Source organism: Pteropus medius, unplaced genomic scaffold (genome assembly GCF_902729225.1).
Source record: "Pteropus medius unplaced genomic scaffold, Ma_sr-lr_union100, whole genome shotgun sequence".
Classification (NCBI taxonomy): Eukaryota; Metazoa; Chordata; class Mammalia; order Chiroptera; family Pteropodidae; genus Pteropus; species Pteropus medius.
Genome location: NW_024351729.1, coordinates 9,537,841 through 9,557,721, shown reverse-complemented (window position 1 = coordinate 9,557,721; position 19,881 = coordinate 9,537,841). Strand labels below are relative to the sequence as shown.

At 41.9% G+C, this 19,881-nt stretch overlaps 1 protein-coding gene and 1 pseudogene across 2 annotated transcripts in view; both read right to left on the bottom strand.

Moving 5' to 3' along the window:
• Positions 1-19,881, bottom strand: part of LOC120587516 (aldehyde oxidase 2) — a 71,099-nt gene that overhangs the window by 26,178 nt on the left and 25,040 nt on the right. For both annotated transcript variants that reach the window (XM_039844362.1, XM_039844363.1), the window contains exons 13-25: positions 18,792-18,901; positions 17,224-17,408; positions 16,257-16,440; positions 14,973-15,065; positions 13,686-13,855; positions 12,959-13,073; positions 11,308-11,430; positions 8,480-8,576; positions 7,863-7,987; positions 7,009-7,142; positions 4,927-5,014; positions 2,623-2,709; positions 2,258-2,449 (exon numbers count right to left, since the gene is read on the bottom strand). In XM_039844362.1, the coding sequence (XP_039700296.1) occupies positions 2,258-2,449; positions 2,623-2,709; positions 4,927-5,014; positions 7,009-7,142; positions 7,863-7,987; positions 8,480-8,576; positions 11,308-11,430; positions 12,959-13,073; positions 13,686-13,855; positions 14,973-15,065; positions 16,257-16,440; positions 17,224-17,408; positions 18,792-18,901 (1,703 nt within the window). The remainder of the gene's footprint in view (positions 1-2,257; positions 2,450-2,622; positions 2,710-4,926; positions 5,015-7,008; positions 7,143-7,862; positions 7,988-8,479; positions 8,577-11,307; positions 11,431-12,958; positions 13,074-13,685; positions 13,856-14,972; positions 15,066-16,256; positions 16,441-17,223; positions 17,409-18,791; positions 18,902-19,881) is intronic.
• On the bottom strand, positions 1,885-2,003 carry LOC120587856 (uncharacterized; annotated as a pseudogene).

Sequence of the window (19,881 nt, the reverse complement as noted above, 5' to 3'; positions counted from 1 at the left end):
GAAAATTGATCAATAGTTATGGTAAGAAAGAAACTGACTGCAAAGTAGAGACCTGACAAGCTTCCCCATTAAAGCACAAACTTTGATGGAGAAAAGACAGGGTCTTTTTTCTTTTTCTTTGGAAAGCATGTGCTTTTGCAAAAACAACAGAGGTTATTTCTCATCTTTCTTCAAAGAACCAGTCAGGGTCTCTCCTTCCTGGAAGTGGAGGACAGTGGTAGTGACTGGTCTGTGAAGAGCAATGGGATGGAAAAGCCTAAGGAGGTAGAGTCTCCTTTTCCCCCACAAGGTTCATAGATGGAGCAGAGTTGATAGATGGTATATAAAAGCAAAGTTTTATTGTCATAACTGAAGATTTGTTCTGCTAGAGAGGAATAGCATTGCAGCTAATGCAAATAGCAAATCTTCCCTAAGCCTTCCAGTTGCCTTTGGAATGTGTGGACAAATCTTTTTAAAAATGTATTTGATTATGGGTGTGTCATTTCCTGGAAGCCTGCAACTTTTGACAAAGAAGAATCCACTGGGATATGCTCAGGAGTTTTTCATTATCCCCATCTCACTCTAATCACAAATAAAATAATTATTATTATCAGCAGCAACACTGGAATAATACTATCCAGTTTATGAAAACAAATATTTTAACAAATGCTAACTCATTTGATTCTTGCAAGAATTTGTGAAGCGAGTCATCTTGTCCTCATTTTATAGATAAAGAAACTGAGCCAGAAAGAGTTTGCCTTTCCTTGTTCAAGCTGTTCCACTCGCCTCGATCACCCTGTCATTATCTGTGCCTGTCATTCTTTAAGGCCTATCTCAAGTGCCATCTTCTTCAGAAAGTTCTTCCTGACTTCCCTCTCGCCAAGCTAATGTGATGTCTTTTTCCTTGTACCCATAGAACTCTTGATGTGACTTCTCTTAGGATAACTATTGTCTTCCTTGTTCTATGTTTCGATGTTTCTTTTTGTGTAGGGAGTATCCTGACCATCACAAATCCCTGATTAATTTAGGGACAAAGACATTCAAAGGACAATACATTGAAAGTCCTGGCTGGAGTAGAGGGTCTATATTGAAGAAATGGGATAGAAGTCTAAAAAGTAGGCTGGGGTCTGATTGGAATATATGAGGAACAGAAAGGTGTTATCAGCAATTATCTCAGTTGCCAGAGGCTGCCTCTCTCTGGCCTAGCATACTGTGGACCTTCTAAAATATTGCACAAAATAATATTTTTGGAGGGCATTCTTTTGGCAGTATCTCTCAAAAGTTTTCAACTACATCAGCAATTCCACTCTGTAAATTTATCCTAAAGATAACACACTAGTGCAAAGATAAACCCTTGGTACATCTGTACCAAGATGTTTATTGCACCATCATTTTAATAGACCAAAATGGGTAACAACCTGAATGTGTATCAGTAATGGAGTTGCTAAATAAATTACAATGCATCCATATTACATAATACTATTCAGTCATGAAAGAGAATGAAATAGATTATGCTATTGACACAGAAAGATGGCCATGACCTATGGTCAAATAGGAAAAGTAAGGTGCAGAATAATGTGTTTATTATGGTTCTGTTGTGGTAAATAACCATATACATGCACATAGAAACATACATCAATGTTTATGTATGTGTGCATGAATACAGATGGGTAGACACACATAGGTAAAGGGTTAGAAAAATAAATGTGAAACTGTTAACAATGGTTACTTTCAAACAATAGGGATGGGGGGATAAAAAACGGGACATTCACTTTCCACTTCAACTACTTCAGTGCGGTTTGAATTTTATTTTTATTTATTTATTTATTTATTTTAGGCGAGGCAATCCTTGGTTGACCTCACAGATTGCAAAGACCTTGTCAGCATACAATCTCTTATTTTTTAGGCCTACAGCACCTGGTCTTCCTAGGTGGTCTCCCATCCAAGTACTAACCAGGCCCGACCCTGCTTAGCTTCTGAGATCAGATGGGATCGGACTTGTTCAGGGTGACATGGCCATAGATGGGTTTGAATTTTAAAAAGAGTAATTGTTTGTGTAGAAATTAAAAGAAGAAAGAAAGACAACGAGAAATCTTTGTACAAGGAGGGTGGAAGATAGGGGAGGGAGCCTAGTTCTTTTAGGTAGTACTGAGTTTATCTTGAATTCCGAGCCAGGGCTAATCCGAGTGATTCCTTGAGGGTGTTTCCCTGAGTAGCTTGTTCCCCACCTGGTCTGATCCTTCAGCAACCTTGGTTGAGACCTTGATTACAATCCTACCTTTTCTGGCAGAAGGCCACATTTGGCTGCCACAGCTGTGATGCAAGATTCTGTCACCAGGGTTCCTTGTGGGAAGCCAAATCCTCGAAAGGCTGTATTGGACGGTAAATTTGTCATGCATGCACGGCCCCGGAACCTGAGGTTACGGATTTTATACGCGTTTTCCAGCTTTAGTACAAGAAATTCTATAACCTAAAGTAAAAGGAGATATTCACATATATTGGACACTTTTTTTCCCCCTTTTCTCTAAAAGTCACATACTAAGTTGAACTGTTTGTGGAACTTGGTAAGTACTTGAGGACACATGCTGTCCAATGAAGACTTGTCTAGAAATTCTGCATTTCTATTTGCGATCAAGGACGTACCTGCTCCGAATCGTCCAGTGTGCATCCTCCGTTAATGAAGCACTCGATGTCTAGAGCTTTGATTCGCCCGTTATTCATGAATCCCACCTGTCATTAAATGATGGACATTTTATGATGTGTTTAAAATTTACATGCCAAAGTTGCAACCACAGCTCAGCTCCATTATTAGGGGGACTTCAGACAGACTCTGTTCCTGTTTGCTTGGTGGTGTCCCAAACTTGGCTATTCCCTTGTTTTACAGTGTTTGGCTGACATAGACCTCCTCGGACCTGAATTTTGCTGAGCCCTTTCCTTTCAATGTGTAATTTTCTGGCTTCATAGTCAGTATAGAATTCTAAAGCTCTTGCTTATCTCCCCACATATAATTGTTATCCTCTTCTTTCTTATTCTGGAAAGGTTTTCCTTCACTTTTTACTGGTCTTTCTAGTTTAGTTTGTGGTTTGCCCCCTGTGGAAAAGTCTCTAGAATTTCTAGCATGTATTGGAATGAATCGCAGTGCATCTTATTACAGGAAAGCCTCAGAAGCTGAGGTAGGGGAATGGACCCAGGAGTGACAGAGTGATGGAGTGACGACTCTCTTTGTACTGAGCTGGTGAAGTGCTTTGCCACTGGTTACAGATTTAACAAATGTGAGTTAGTGCTGCTATTCTTACTGGGGCTCACAGAAGGCACCTTATATTTTCCTGAAGTTGCCACGCCCCTCCCACCCACCTAGACCAGTTTGTCTGTATAGTCCAGATGGAAAAGAAAAATTCACACTTTCTGTTGTAGTTCTACCAAAAAAGGATTGGCTCTGGTCCCTTTGCCTTTCTGAAAATGGAGATAAGTACAACGGATGGAACCATCCAGCTATATGATTATTGTCATCTACTCCAAGGGAAATGTTGGATAATAAACCAGAGCAGTTAGGACATGTAGGAAAATCTACAAATTCAGAATTTATGGTAATTTTGACAAATGCTAGGCTGAAGTTTATCTTTGACTTTTCATGAAGAAAAGATTGCTAAGCAATGGTAGCAGAGAGAATTCTTAAACTGTTTAATATAAATGTTTCAAGAATTTCGAAAGAACCTATTCACACATAAACTTCTACTATGCTAATTTACAAATAGTTCTAAATAACCAAGCAAAAGTTTGTTAGCTAAGTTTGAATAATGATGTATACATACATATAGACACAATATTATTATATTGGAAGTAAACTTATGTATTTTTAATAAAATAAAACTTGGATTAAAAAAGTCTGATTATATCACTCTTTTAAATTATATTTTATATTATTATAACTACCAAAATATTTACATTTAGGACCTTTTTAGTAAGTACTAGTACTAAACAATCTCATGACAATAATATAAATAAAGCCTGATTTATAATCTAGGCCAAAACCAAAGAACTCAAGAACCACCACAACACCAAATGCCACAATCCCAGAGCTGCCTCTACATTGCTCTTGGTACTAGAAGAAAATAATATATCTTAGTATTAATTTCTGTGCATTTGAAAGCAAATAAAAAGTTTAGTGGCCAACTATGGTTCATTTCTCTCTAATTATAAAAATTACTAATGCCAATGGAAGAAATAAAATTGTGCTGTGGTCTGGAAAGCTGTGAGTTTAGTAATACAGGGAATATAACAATTCGGTAATCTAAGGCAGTGAAAAATCAGATAGAAAATCTAGCTATATGTATGCAATAAGCAATTCCCAAATAAAGCATATTTGACAGGGAAACATTATATTAGAACTGTCCCAACAACTCAGTCATAGATTTGAAAGTAGTATTGTTATCAACTAGATGTCAACAAATATTTTTAATAGTGTTTATGCTATAGTTGCATAAAAATGCAAGGAATGTGGTTTGAAACACCACATTCACTTGTTAGGGGATTATTATTTTTTTCTATTTGCAAAGAACTTTTGTGACACTTTCATATCACTTAGTGGCAACACTTGTAAAAATGAAGTTTTGGTATAACAATGTCTGTAGCTTCTTTTAGTGGTTTTTTTTGCCTTTGGGGCAACCACTAATGTAAATTCTTATTCCTTCAATAGCATTTTTTATCATTTTTCGAAATTGTATTTTTATCCTCCAACTTTTTCATAATTCTACACTAGATTTATTAAAAGTTCCTCATAAATTGTATACGTATTCACATATGCTAGTATCCTCATTAAGTATTTTAGATGCTAAGACTATTGTTTGTTTTTAGAATTTAGCAAAATCAAAATAATAGAAAAGGAAAAAATTGTTCAAATAAAATTTTAATAATTTCATCTTTAATAATTTCATCTTTAATACTCACTTTATATTTTCCAAATAATGGGTGTCTTCCCCCGGTTATTAACATATCATCCTCCCGATCAAGAACAAGGCGAATGGGGCGACCAGTTCTAAAGAAAACAAATCTTAGATTCTCCATCCTGCTCACCCATCCCTCCTCCAATCCATCCATCTACTCATCTAGCATCCACCCATCTATTTACTCATCTCATCATTTAACTATCTACCCACCCATCTGTCTACCTACCTTTCTACCTTTCCATTCTCCATTCACCCTCTTACTCATTTATCCAACCATTCATTTAACCATGCAACCATTCCATATGTATTCATTGAGTGCATTCAATGCTAGGTATTGATCTAAATTAATGTATAACTAACTTGCTAAATTACTATTGTCTCTGTGGTCTATAATTCGATAGTTGGAGATCTGGCTAAAGTGATTAATGTCATATGCCAGTCAAATTTGATGCTCACCCAGATCCAGTTATATTGCATATCCCCACTAAGTTACAAAGGAGAAAGAATGTGAACAAATAAATGCAAACTTAACAACACAACAACAAAAACAAGACCAACACTCGTCTTAGGATATCTGGTTCAGCATCTTCATCTTCACCCATGACTGCTACTATGTTGGCCAAGTTGGGCCCTTGGAAAGCTAGGAGCTTTGGCCTTTCTGTATCTCTAGGGTAGAGGTTCCCAGACTTAGGAGTACAGAAGAATCATCTAAAATGCTGGTGAAAAATGCAAATTCCTGAGCCTTTAGCACTAGAACTTTGATTCAATAGGTTGGGGAGGAGCCCTAGAATTTAAATTTTTCTCAGCAGTTCTGATGCGGGTGTCTTTAGATATACATTGAAAAATACAATTCGAGCATGGGGTTTCCTGGTCTTTAATGGTAAGGACCATCTGGAGCATCATTTAAATGTATGGTTTCTGGGTTCATCTTCTGGTGAGTTTGATTCAGTGGGTCTGGGATGGGGAGGCAGGAATTTCTATGAGCCCAGGAGACTCTTATTATCAGCAATTTGGGAACACTGCTCTGGGGATCACTTAATGCACGACAGGTGTGTGCTATGGCAGGTTGTAGCTTAAGACACAAATCCCCACACTTGGCTGTACAGTGGAACCACTGGGGAAGTTTTAAAATATACCGATGTCTAGGTCAGTATGGGGCAGTCTAGGCATTAGGATTTGAATGCTCCCCAGGTGATTCTAGTGTGCAGTCATGTCTGAGAAGTCTTAAAGGCACAAAGCCTGATAGGAATATGAACTGATTATCCCTTGCTGGGTCCTTGGTAGGTGTGAACAGATAGAGGTTCATTATGGAAAGAACTGGAGATGGAATTCAGATCCTGCCTTTTCCTACCTCTCATTGTGGAAGGAAATACATATCTAAGTGCCTTGGGACCTAGCTCAGAACAATAAAGAATTTGTCAAAGGAAGCAGGACCTTTGAACTTTGCAGGCTGATTGGTGTTCTGAGGAAGCACCAAAGAAAAAGCTATAGAAAATGAACAAGGAACAGAAAAGCCAGCACCGTGCCCAGCATGGACAGTGAATAAGTGAGCCTGTGGGTTGAGGTTAGCCAGGGAGCTCGCTTTGAGGGTGTCATCCATCCATTAAGTACACAGTGAAGAGGCAGCCCTTCCCAGGTGCAAGGAGGCAGAGGTGGGCAGCCTTTCTTTTCTTACCCAATCCTCCCTAAAGCTGAGAGTAGGAAGGAAAAGTGGAGGAGCAGACTTCCCTTTGGCACGCCACTTTGGCAGGTGACTTGCCCCACCCCTAGATGGGTTACCTTCCCTGAAACTCAGGAACAGAGCAGCCCCAGCTCTGAAGGTGTTCAACGAATACGGCTACTTTTCTTTTTACAGCAAATTAGCCTATTCGAAGTTCTCTCTCTCTCTGACTTTTCTAATAACTCTAGGAGGTTGAGTATTATGTCTATTATTATAAGATATTATAAAGAAAAAAGAAACAGAAGGCTGAGTTGCCCAAGGACACACAGGTGGTTATGACAGCAGCCACAGTGACTCTCAGGTCACTGATTTGCCCTCAGCTCTGTACACTTTCCACCCTCTTGTGTCCCCCAGGGCACTTACTTGATAGCGCCTACAGCTGCAATAGCTCCGAATACAGCTGGTCTTCCTACCTTCCCACCAAAACCTCCACCCACTCGTTTTACATGACAGGTGATCCTGTTGATGGGGATGTTTAAAGTAGAGGACACTGTTTTCTGTAAAAGTTAGAGATTGGGAAAGTTTTACAAGAGTGAAATGGCAAAGAAGACTTTTGTCTGCTGAACCAAAACACAAAATTCATCCACATCTATTGTTAGTAAAAAAAAAAAAAAAAAGACTGAGATAGTCTGAATGTGTCTTGCGGAGCCCTATTGAATTCATAAACATGAATTGTCATCACAGAACAGCTTTTCCAGCAGAAAAATGGTACTTTCTATAAGGGAAACTGTCAGGTCCTGGATTCCTGTCAGAGGTGAGAATCCTAGCCAAATGCCTAGACCTAATGTCCCAACAAAGTGAAACTTCTGACAACCTACTAAAGAAGATATATTTGCAGCTAAAAACTAGAGCACTTCATGACTGTATGGAAATGGAAATGTGCTAGAAAGTGATGTGTTTACACCAAAAGTTATCTGTAATGATAATTTCAGAGAAAAATCAAGTATAGACATAACTTAGTGTTGCCATCCAATCACAGAGTTCATTTAACATGATTGATGCAAATGAATGTACTAAGTCTGTGGCTGTTCATTTACTTACTGGACAAGCCCAGAAAAAATAAATGGGTCCTGGGGTTTTATCTCTCTACTGATGGCCAATACTTGGATTCTAAGTCTCTGCAGGTAAAATGGCTGCTAACAGTGAGGCTATGGGAATTGAAGGCTATGTTGGAATTAGAACGTTGTGGAGGGGTTGGGGGAAATTCTAGACCTCACCTGCACGTGGGCTGGATCCTGCGTCGACACATAAATGTCTAGTTCTTTGTCCTCTGTCTTTGGAATAATGAGCACTCTTTGTGTTTCCATGTAAAAATGTTCTTGTCCTCCAGCATGGACTTCTCCTGTTCAGTTCAAGCACAGGGAAATTCCTGAAGGTGAGTGCAGGTTGGAAATTGCCATTTGGGGGAACTCAGCAGCAAGTAAGACATGAACTGGCCAGCCTGGATATGTCCTGACCAAGGAGCTGACAGATTAGGCATTTGTCCTGTGGCAACTGAGGGTAATCTGTTTCAGAGACTACGGTTCTATGTAACCAGTTGAAAGTATCCGGTTCTGTTCCTCACTGGCTCTTGCATCATCAAAGTCTTAGGTGTTTTTCTTCTGTTTATTCTGTTGCTCCCTACCTCCCACCCCCAAGAGTCTCACACACGCACACGCACGCGTGCGTGCACACACACACACACACACACACTGTTTAGAAAGAAGAGATATAAGAGAAATTTGGCAAAGGGCCATTTAGAGGCTGGACTTTCTGAGAGGAAATCCCATGTTCTCAGTATCTGTTTCAGAATGGAATCCTGCAAAGATTCTGTCAAATATCCTGAGACTCTTACCTTCGACAATTTGATCTACTTTTTCAAATGCCTCCTCAATATTTCCTTGTTCAAGTTTTTTTTCAGGGCATAGGAATGAGTTGTGTTTTATGGCCTCCTGAGTGGCAGGAAAAAAAACACAAAAGCCATTTTTTTTTCTTTTTTCTTCCACTGGCAGTGTGTTCTTAATCAAAAGCCAATACACTCCTGAAAATTGCCTCCTACTAGGATGCATGAAAGGAATCATGCAAGCAAGAGAGTACTAGATTAGTGGGCTTGTCAAAGAGACAAGATGTCAGAGAGAATTTCTTCTAGATTTCAGAGAAAACCAACAAAGGTTAGAGAACTGAGATCTGAAGACACTATGATGGTCCAGGATGATAACTACTCATTTCTCATTTTCAGTGTGGCTCTCCAGGGGACAGGGGACAAGGGACAGGTGACAGGTCCAAATGCAGTATGGGTGAGGTTCTGGGCCCTGCATTTATACCCTCTCCCTGAAGAAAACTACTTGTGTCAGACTTAGGTGGCTCATGTACAAGAACCTCTAACTCAGGGATCTGAAAGAACCAAGGCCACGATGAGGGAGAAGACTCAAGTCCTAACACATCTCTGGGCAAGAAAGCCCAACAGACACTGTAGGAAGTTTGTTCATTTCTTTGAGTATTTGGCTTATCTCACAAGGCCTTTCTAGCCCTTTGTTATATATTTTCTTTCTGATAATAAAATGAACTGACTCACACATGAAGACTCAGAACTATCTCATTCTGAGGTTCAGTGAATTGACCTACTGACAGCTGATCCTTGCTTTCCCTTCAGAACCAAGGTGATTTTTCATACTTGAGAACACCTGTCTTCTGCATTCTTACTCTCCAATAGCTTTAAAGTCATCATCTTTCTTGCTGGTGATGATAATGAGAGTAGCTAATATTTTTTGAGTGCTTGCTTTGTGTCAAACATTGTGCAACATAGTGTATTTACATTCTCGCATAAATTCTATTATGATCTCCATTTTCCAGATGAAGAAACTGGGCTTGGAGAAGTTATAACTTTCTCAAAGTCATGCTGCAAATTAGTGATGGAGGCAGCTTTCAAGCTCTGGCTTAGTTTTCAGAAACATCTTGCTTAATATAATGAATACTTGATTTTTAAAAGCAGCAGAAAATGAACAATACAGTCAAATTTTTCATTTTTTCCTATACTGAGATCTCCATCAGTCACCCTAGTACACGTGGAAGTATGTTTATTGCCACACCGTTTGTGTCATAAAATAATATAATCTTATTATAATACATGTTATATTTACTGAGCACTATGTGCCAGGCACTATTCTAAGTGTTTTATGTGTATTAACTCATTTAGTCTTAGGACAACCTGATGAGGTAAGTATTATTATCATTACCCCTATTTTTTAACGAGGAAACCTTAGCACAGAGAAGTCAAGTAACTTGCCTAAGGTCACACAGTTAGTAATTGGTGCAACCAGGATTCAAATCTGGCAGTTTGGTTCTGGAACCCATGCTTTTAACCGCTATGTTATACTGCCTCTCATATATGTATAGCCATATAAATGAATGAATGGATGGATGAATAAGTATTGGTATATATGACTATTTTGTTGCCTACTTTTGTTCACAAAGGAATTTTTTTGCTGATTTTGGATAGTCCAATTCTGAAGGAATTCTAGATTGCTAAGCATTCTGAGTCCCTGAGTTCATGGATGTGTCCTCTGAGTATGCCATTTCCCTCTTGAAGAAATGGGATTCTAATTGAAAATTTAAAAACCCTTATTAGGATCCTGGTACATCCCTAGAAAGGGGAGTGAGCCAAGAAAAATGACCTGGACTTCTTGCAACCTTGGCAAAATGGGAATTTTTGTCAGAGTTGATTTGGTTTAGAAAGATCAAAATTTAAAAAGGCCAAGAAACATGACCTTTTAAACACTTTGAATATTGAGCAAGTATACCCGTTAGGCACATTTTAAAAAACGTTCAAATGGTTCACTAAAGCCTTTGAAAATATTTTATTTTCTATCATAAGGACATAAATAAGTAAACTTTTACCAACTCAATTACTCTGAACTTGTCTTTCATTGAGTTAGAACCTGAAAATCTTAGTCCACATCAGGCTTTTCTATTCTAACTTCATTATTTTTTCTGAAAATAGCATTTGCATTCTATTATCTAGATCCAGAAATATGAGTGAAATTTCTGTGAGCTCCACTTTGAAAACATTATTGTTCCCAACATTCACTCCCATCGTCTTTCTCGAATCTCCGATTTTTTGTGGATACCTGATCATCTGGAATGAAATTTATGTTTCCCAGCTCGCCTTGCAGTTAGGTATGGCATGTGACTAAGGTCTAACCAATGAGATGAAGGAAGGTATGTGCAACTTTTGGGAGTGTCGTTAAAGAGTAAGATACGCCTTTCGTCACCACCTCACTGTCTCTGCTGTCCAGAATGTGGACTTAATGGCAGAGCATTAGTCGCTATTTTGGGCCAAAGTGTGACCTACAGAATAGAAACTGTGCATGATGAGCAACTAGATAAAAGGAGCCCAGATCCGTGACACATAGAACCCATATAAGCCCTGGAGTGATCACTTCCAGACTTTTTGAATGTAAGAGAGAAATAAATTTATGTTATTTTTATTATTTCTCGGTTCTTGGAGCCGAAGTTAATTTTGATTCATGCAAATACCTTTCAGAGAATGCTGATTTTTTTTTTTTTCAGAGCAAGCTAGTGACAAGAAAAAATTAGAACCCTGAATTAGTCTTGCATTAAGATATTTTCAAAGGTACTTTTAATTCTACAACCTTACAGGACAGACTGGTCAGCTCTGCTTACCTCGATGGTGAAGATTACGGGCTCCAGATCTTCGTAAGTGATCTTTATCTTTTCAGTGGCTCGCTTTGCCTGTACATTTGTCTCTGCAACCACAGCACAGATGATCTGGCCCACACAGAGTACCTAGGGAAAATACATTATGGAGGCAGGTAGGAAATTCTGGGTAGGAGTAGGCTTAGCTCAACCTTACCAGCAGCTGGTATCTTAGTGATCATTGTTGAGCAATAATAACCACACAGGAGGCACATTTAACTGCATGTGCTTGGCTAAACATTTTTTTCTAAATTTTAACTTAAAAAATGATTTAAATAGCACAGAAAGTTCCACTGGCCATTTTACTCAGTGAATATAAATCCCAGAGTGGAAGTGAGATTGGCTGTGACCTGAATTTGCTGCATCCTGCGTCAAGCTTGGTTCACATGTGTCACCTTCATGGTGTCATTTTAAAGTTTAAACAAAAGAAAAGCATCTTTTGTAAACCACACCCCTCTCCAATTCATGTGTTGAACCCCCAAACCCCAATGTGACTATATTTGGAGATAGGGCCTTTAAAGGGGTAAAAGTTAAGTGAGGTCATAAAAATTGAGCTCAAATCCAATATAACTGATGTCTTTATAAGAAGAAGAAGAGACACCAGGGAGGCTCATACACAGAGAAAAGGCCACGTGAGGACACAGGGAGAAGACATCTGCCAGCCAGGAAGAGAGGCCTTGGGAGAAACCAAACCTGCCGGCACCTTGATCTCGGACTTTCTAGCCTCCAGAACTGCGAGAAAATACATTTCTGTTTTTAAGCCACTCAGTTTATAGTATTTTATGTCAGCCTGAGCAGATAATACAGCTCCCAAATGACAACCAACCTCTTCATCTGGAGTTCAACCAAAAGAACAGTGATTCATTCCATCGTTGGAGGAGAGACAGTCTGTGAGGGACTCATTGAGATGTGACAACAATAGCTAATACTTACTGAGAACCTCACCCGCCAAGTGCTGTTGTAAGCACTTCACATATATTAACTCACTTAAATCTCACAACAACTCATCGAGGTAGGTGCTATGATTATTTCCATTTTACAGATGATGACACCCAAGGACACACAGCTCGTGAGTGGCAGAGCTGGAGCATGAACCAAAATAGCCCTGCTCCAAACGCAATTGCTCGGTGAATGATTATGGAATTGAATTAAAAGGTCAAAGACGACAAGAACAACTTTATTAAAAATAGAATGTATGAGGTAGATAGGAGGTGGAGGGGCTGGGGTTGGTCTAGGAAGCAAGAGAGTTCAGTGTAAATAACAGGGAGTGGCTGTGCTTTTTTGTATTCTCATTTCTAGATCTTTCAGGATATTCTATCTTGCTACAGGTCAGTTCCTGCATTTATGCTTCAGATGAAGGTAAATTGACTCAAGAACATACAGTGGGAAAACTAGGACTTGTCGTTTTCTGTAATAAGTTTCCCTTTTCCTATGTTATTTCCAGACTCCAGAAGAGTAGGTTTGTCTGAATAAAGATGTTAGAGGTAGAGAGAAGCTAGAAGAACTGGCACTTCTATCCCTTGGTGGCGGAGAGGGCTGTGAGGCAATGGGAAGCCAGCTGGAGGTGGTACCTTGGCGATTATCTGCACAAAGTCATCTGGGAAGGCATATTCCATACCTCGTCTATAGCCAACAGTTTGTCATCTTCAGCACCATTGGTGCCAGGAATGTCTTTGGCTGTTATCACATCAACCACCCCGGGTAGTTCAAGAGCCTCAGACAAATCAATTGATCTGAAAAAACAGAAATACTTAAGAAGTAGAAATCAACAAGCTTTGAGGGCCCCAAACCTGAGGGAGGGATAGAGCATGGTTGAAAATCAGAATATGTAACAACTAGTTCAGCTTTGGCCCTGACCAATCAGAGCTGACTTGCCAGAGTAGGGCCCAGGAGGCCCCCTGCTGGGCCAGGGGGATACCACTTCAGCTGCTGGGAGGGGAGCCAGAGGAAGGACCAGTGTGGCTGTGACAAGGGGTATCCTTAGGAAGTTTAAGACAGTGGCCATTACCATTCAGTAATGACGTATTTTAGTATATTCAGTATCACCAGCTGAATATCAGCCCTGCTCAGAGTTACTCCCTGCCTGAGGCTGAGCAGGGAAATGGAGCGCTATGAAGTTAGAATGGAAGCCATGGGCCCCTCACTATGATTTTTTGTTCTCTCTTTCATGATGGTATTTCTAAATACTCTCCCTTCTTCCTTCTGGGCCTGGTGGCCTTTTCTTTATTTTTTCCTTTTTAGGTTCTTTGGGTTAAGGACATTGAAGAAGAATGGGCATATTCCTTCAAGTGAATCCTCAGATGTGCTTTTAAAAGGCTTTTTGAAAGCTTTAATTTTTTACTTACATGATTTTTGCATGGGCTCTGGTACTGGTCACCAACACCATGTACAGCTCGTTATCCACCCTAGGGATGTCATCACAAAATATAGCTTCACCTGTGGCATGTTTAAGACCTGATACATGCATGATGGGGCGTCCGACTGGGTCTTGGAGGGGCTGGCGAGAATCCACACTCTACAGAGGAAGACAAGAGTTGCCCTGGAAAACTTTAATCTTCAGAAGTCGCCTGGCCTGTTACCACACTCGTGACTCAGGATTGAGAAACAAGATAGTCACCTTTGGGTAACAAACACTGGAGTGGCTCAGATGACAAGCATGACAATTTAGTGATGTAACTGGACTGGGAAATGGTTGTTTGAGTTATGTGGCAATAGCTCAGACAGGGCCAACTGTTTTAGCAAAATTGTTCAGTAGGTGAAGGGATACCCCAGCTTCTCCTTTTGGCACCTTCTTTTCCTAAGTGGTCTCCCTGTATCCCTTTCTTCAGGAATTCAGAGGGTCTCCCTACCCTGCTTTCTTACTTTCCAGTAATTAATATGTTCACATATAAAGTGATCATGATGATGATATAAAGTGATATAATTCCTGAAGGTGGAGAACCAAAATCTATGCCTAAAGCCTGCTATTGACTTGAGCAGGACCTCTGGTGGAGGCGGGGGTAGCAAATGGCAATGGAATCCAGATGTCGATCAAGGGACCTTGGCTGCCTCTCTAAGTGGCATAAAAACATCCCTGGGAGTATAACGAAATGGAGAAAATGTTTACTCTGGAACTCTTCTCAAGGAAGATCTGCGAGCGTGTGTGTGAAGAGATGGGTCGGGGGAGGGGTTGTGCTCAAGCAGATAATAACAGATACTTTCTAAGCTGTCCTTCAAGAAGGGTGGGTTCAGCTGCTTGCAGGGTTCTTGTTTTGCTGACTGGAGATTAAACATTTGCCATCTGGGCTGAAGGCTGAACCTTGCTACTTTTCTGCTCTGTCCTTCCCCCACACCAGGCTCAGCTGCTCTTCAAACAAATGCACAAAGATCAGTTTGATAGTTTGAAGAGACTATCAATTATCAGTCAGATGGTCAAACTGCTCCAGGTTTGTTTTAGCTTTGAGTGTATCTAGCGGTAGCTCAGGACTGATCTTAGAGCCACCGTCTCCCTGACATGGCCTAAACAAAGGGCCAGTATACTAGCAAAAACTACAAAGCCACAACTAAAAATCACAATTCTAAAGTGCTCGCTTGTTCGCACAGCTATCGCTTATCTCTTAGTGTTAAGTTTCCATTAAATTAAACTCACTGACCTGGTATTTTTGGACTCCCTGGGGTACTGTGACCGGGAAATCTTCTAGAGCGCTTAGGAACTGGTCTGAAATTTCAGGGTAATGAAGGCAGTCCTGAGAGAGGATTCAAAACAATAAATATAAGCTGATGAGTCTGTGATTACGCTGGGCTTTGATTTATGTAAAAATATCTTGGCTAAAGTACTCATGAAATTGCAAGGCCAGAGTAGCCTGGATAACCAAAGTCACCTCTCAAGATTTCACTTTTTATGAGAGTTTCTTGCCCTCCCTCCCTTTCCACATAATGAGGATCTGGACTGACTGGTTTGAATCTGATTCTCAAATCATCTTGAGATGGGAGAGGCCTGTTAGTGAGCTGGCCTGTGGACAGGAGGAGGAGCAAGAAAATTTGGGGCTGGATAAGCCATCCCTGAATGTGCTGGAATTCAATGTACACAAAACAGCCCAGATCCTGATTGTTTTCTCAGCCACTCCGCTTTTTTGCAGTGTGTCACTGCAACTCAGCATCAAGTACGTGTTGTCATTCAGCAATTAAATGGCAGCAAAGATTATCCTGGTGAATGTGGTCAGTGAGGGTCTTCATCTGAATAAATGAAAATCAGGCACTGTAGGAACATGGGACTGTTGGAGTACGGTGTAGGGAAGCAGGGGGTACAAAGCAGGGCCAAAGCTATAATTGTGATTAGAAGAGGGAGGAGAGAGAGAGGGAATTTGCTTTGTTCAACTTTAGAGTTTACAATCAGAAAACCTGGAATGAAGCTACTTAAATATTAGCATCCAGGTAAGATGTAATATTTTTGATAAAATCTTATTTATATTCTATATTGAAATTGAAATTTGGTTGCCTAGGGGCAGGGGTGGGAGGTGTTGACTGCAAGGGGAAGAAAGAGTACTTTTTGGGATGATGGAAATGCTCTGTGTCTTATTTGAGGTGGTGGCTACATGGGTTTACGCATTTGTCAAAACGTGCTGAATTTAAGTTAAATAGGTGCGTTTTATTATATGTAATTATACTTCAATAAAATTGACTTTGAAGAAAGAAAACTGTACACCAGAGGCGGGGGGACTGTAATGTTTCACTGCTTGGCACACAGTAAACATCTGTGGATTGAAGAGAGTCTATCCTGTGCTTCATGAATCCCAGAAGCAGGGGTGGCTGGAAACTGACAAAGCCTGAGCCAGAACAATGACAAGCAATGGCACAGGCTGCCTACAGTTTGCAAACATAGTGGGAGAGCTGGGAGCTTATGACTGCAAGGAGCACATACAAGCCAGAGCACTTACAGGTGCAGAGAACAGCTTCGCTAGCTTCTTCAGTTCCTGCAGAACTTCTAGGTAGAATTTGAAGAAGAAGCTGATCACCAGAGTCCTCTTGAATTCCACCCTCCCCCCTGGAGCTGAGCCTGGGAGGGAGACTTCGTCCAGAAGCAGCCTGCAAGCCTCATCTAGCATCAGCTCATTCCAGTGCCTGGTAGGTTTGGAAGCAGGAAGGAACCGGTTAAAGGCAGTCTGAATCATGTGGCATGAGCTAGATATTGCATAGTGATCATTTAAAGATTCCAGAGTCTTTTTTATGAGTTTGAAGGGAACTTAGAAATTACTTAACCAAGCCTTTCAGGAAAACTGAGGCTTGGAAGGCTGCACCAAGTGGCTAAGGATCACGGCATGGTGAGGATGGGACCTGTTCCGTTGCAACATGAACCAAGCGTGTTCAAGTGAGAGCATGCTGGAACCTGGCATTAAATAGACCATTAGGGTCGATTCCATTATGAGCTGGACAAGACTCACACTTGGACACTGCTTTCACCGAGGAAGAAATAGAGTGCACCTGAGCAGCCGGAGTGGCAGGTGCCACTTGGATGCTACCCGGTGTGGATTTGCTGGAGTGTCGATGTGCACAAGATTACTGAGGCTGAACGCAGTGCTGGGCCATTTTTGTTGTATCCCTCACCCAAAGAGTGGCACCTAATTAATCAATGCCAAATAAGGTTTGATTCATTTAGCAAAATTACGAAAGAACAAGCAGTGATTCTACACATCTTTCCAGGCATTTTAGGCAAGGCAACCCTTGGTTGATCTCACAGATTGCAAGGACTTTATCAGCTCACAATCCCTTATTTTTTTATTTTTTACGCCTACAGTACTTGGTCTTCCTAGGTGGTTTCCCATCCAAGTACTAACCACGCCCGCCCCCCGCTCCCCTTTTTTTCTGAAGTTGTTTCACCATCAGGGTGCAGGGGGCCCTGCTTACCTCCCTAGCAGCTGCTGGCAGGATTTGCGTGCACTGACGGTGGCCGTCCCGACCCCTCCATAGGCGATGCTCAGGTCCTCAATGGCATCTGTGCCTTCTTTGAGGAGGACTCGCATGCCAGCATTCACATCAGCCAAGGCATTTTGCTGGCATTGAGCCTGTCGGAAGGCTGACACAAATTCCCACTGTGGAGACAAAAACCGTTTAGAGTTATTCAATATGTCAAAACTAAGAGCGTGGTTTCTGCTCCTTGGTGCCACTAGTTAATCACTAAGACTCAATCTAAAGGACACTCGGCACAATTAGAAGACAACTTGGCTGACTTCTCATCAGAGTGAGAAAGTTGTTCTCCCAAAGGCCCGGCCCCAACACCCATCCCCTCAAGGAACAGGGATCTCTGCGCACTTTTCTTCCAAGGCCAGGAGACCTCCACACGGAACACCCGCGTTGTTTCCATCTGCTCTTATTTCCAGGTGCCCTTCCCTCTAGTTTCCAGACACCTTCGTGCCCTGTGAGAATGGAGGAGCCCTCCTAACACAGGTGCTTTTAAATGTGATTTGCTCAAAGTGCAAAAGAGACCAACTACACTTCTAGGTTTGCAGAAATTATCACTTTCTGTTTTGCCTAGCTCATAAAAGAGTCAAAATGAACTTTCCAGCGGTGGACTAAGGAATCATATCAGGTACAAGAGTCAGGAGGCTGATGGCTGCCCTACTGACCCCTCGGTACTGTGACTGTCGTGCTGGGGCAGCGTGCTGACGTGGAGTTAACGGATATGGCCTGTGCCTTGACTGTGTTTCCATGTGTGGCCACTGAGGGTGTTGTGCTTGAGTCTGCTTATTTTTCTGTCTGGGGCCTTTATGCAGATGCACATTTGACTGGGAACACATTTCAGAGTTTCCATTCCACAGGAAAAATAAACGAAGACCACATATGGCTGAAAGCATGACTTAATATAAGACTTCCTGCATAACCCAGCTGATGCCTGGCTTTTGATCAATGTGTGTGTGTGTGTGTGTGTGTGTGTATTGCGTCTCCCTGGGAAGACTGTCCTCTTGGATTCAGGTACTGTTTTGGGGAGAGATACAGGAGACAGAGAGTGAGGACAGAGGGCCCACTCCATAGCTGGCTGGGTGGTCACATTGGCCCCAGGGATCCTGTATTAGCAGACATCTGGGGCCCTCATGTTCCTATGGACTACTGGGGAGTGGGGCAGCCCAGCCTTAGCCTCCATCTCCTTGCGGATCAGGCAGAGAAGCTCATTCCACAGCCAGGGAGCTCTAATTTCTGCTGCCCAGAGTCGATCCGTGATCACAAGGAAGCAGGACCGCAGGCCTTCAGCAGGCCCCACCCCACAGCTGAAACAACACCCCAAGTCCACATCCTGGAGCTGCTTGCTCAAGGGTGTCTGTGGGCCTTGGTGCTGGGCCAGTCTGCAGTGGACAGGAAGTTATTATTTTCAGAGCAGAGTTTTTTTCCTTCCATCTGTTTTCAGATTTCTAAAGATGACTGGACTCAGATATGAAAACGGAAAAACAACTCTCAAAAGTGACCGGTGGAATTCTTACCTTTTGAGAATGAGGGATATACACAGATTCCAAAATTTCCTCTGGCTTAAGGTCTGCACTTGCCAACCCAGCAAGAAAATGTTCATTTAGAGGAATCTGCCGCGTACCTGCTGTTGAAGAAAATGACATTTCTGCATAGTGGCAACAAAGAACACGAGATTATTCTGTACTCTGAAATGTCAGCAGCAAAGAAGGAAAGGTCATCTTCCTTTGCACCAAGTGATGCAGAGGTCTGCCTACGTGACCATCAGGGCTCCCTCTGTCCCACCACAAGGAGGGGTGGTGGCAGCTTCGTGACATTTGCTCTTATCAGTGCTCCTGCTGTGTGAACCAGCTCTCCACCCGCTTCCAAGGCCTGCCAGGACTATGCTGGGTCCATCTTTCAGCAGAGGGCAGTTAACTGAACCTAACTCGTGATTCTGTGATCAAGGAAGGGTGTAACAAGCTGAGACAGTGTTTCCACTGTTAACCGGAGTTCAAACCATTGGATTGGCTTTTCATTCTTGCTGTTGCTGTTGGCTCCTAAGCAGGATATCTACACCTTTAAAGTGAAGGGAACAATTCACCAAACCTCCTTTCAGCACTACTGCTGACACTGAGTGGTCATAGCAGTGCCTCTGGCTTTAAAAAGTGGTTTGTGCCTCCACAGGATGTGCAGCAAAAAGCTCAAACTACAGCCTACGGATTCTGACACGGGTTCGATTCCTGGCATGAGCAGCAATATGCTGATTGGAATGTAGGTGTAGTTGAGAGGGGAGGCAGGAGCACCCCAAAGGAGCCCCTGCTGACCTTTGCGAGCTCATCTGCTGGAGCTGCACCTCACTCAGGGTGGAGGCGCTTTGGCAGAGCTGGGGAAACAAGACCTTAAGCGGAGGGCAACAGCTAACAGCCCGGTAGAAAAACCCTTCTCCTGCTCCCCGTGTGGTAGAAGGCCTGCGCGCGGGCCAAGCTGGCCCTGCTATCTTGATGCCCCAGAGTCTCGGCTTCTTCTCTCTTGGTTTTTAGGGGTTGAACTGGGGTCTGCTTGGACCACAGGCCTGGAGGACTCAGCAAAACGGCTGATAGGGCCCCACAGGGGTGAAGAGAGGTG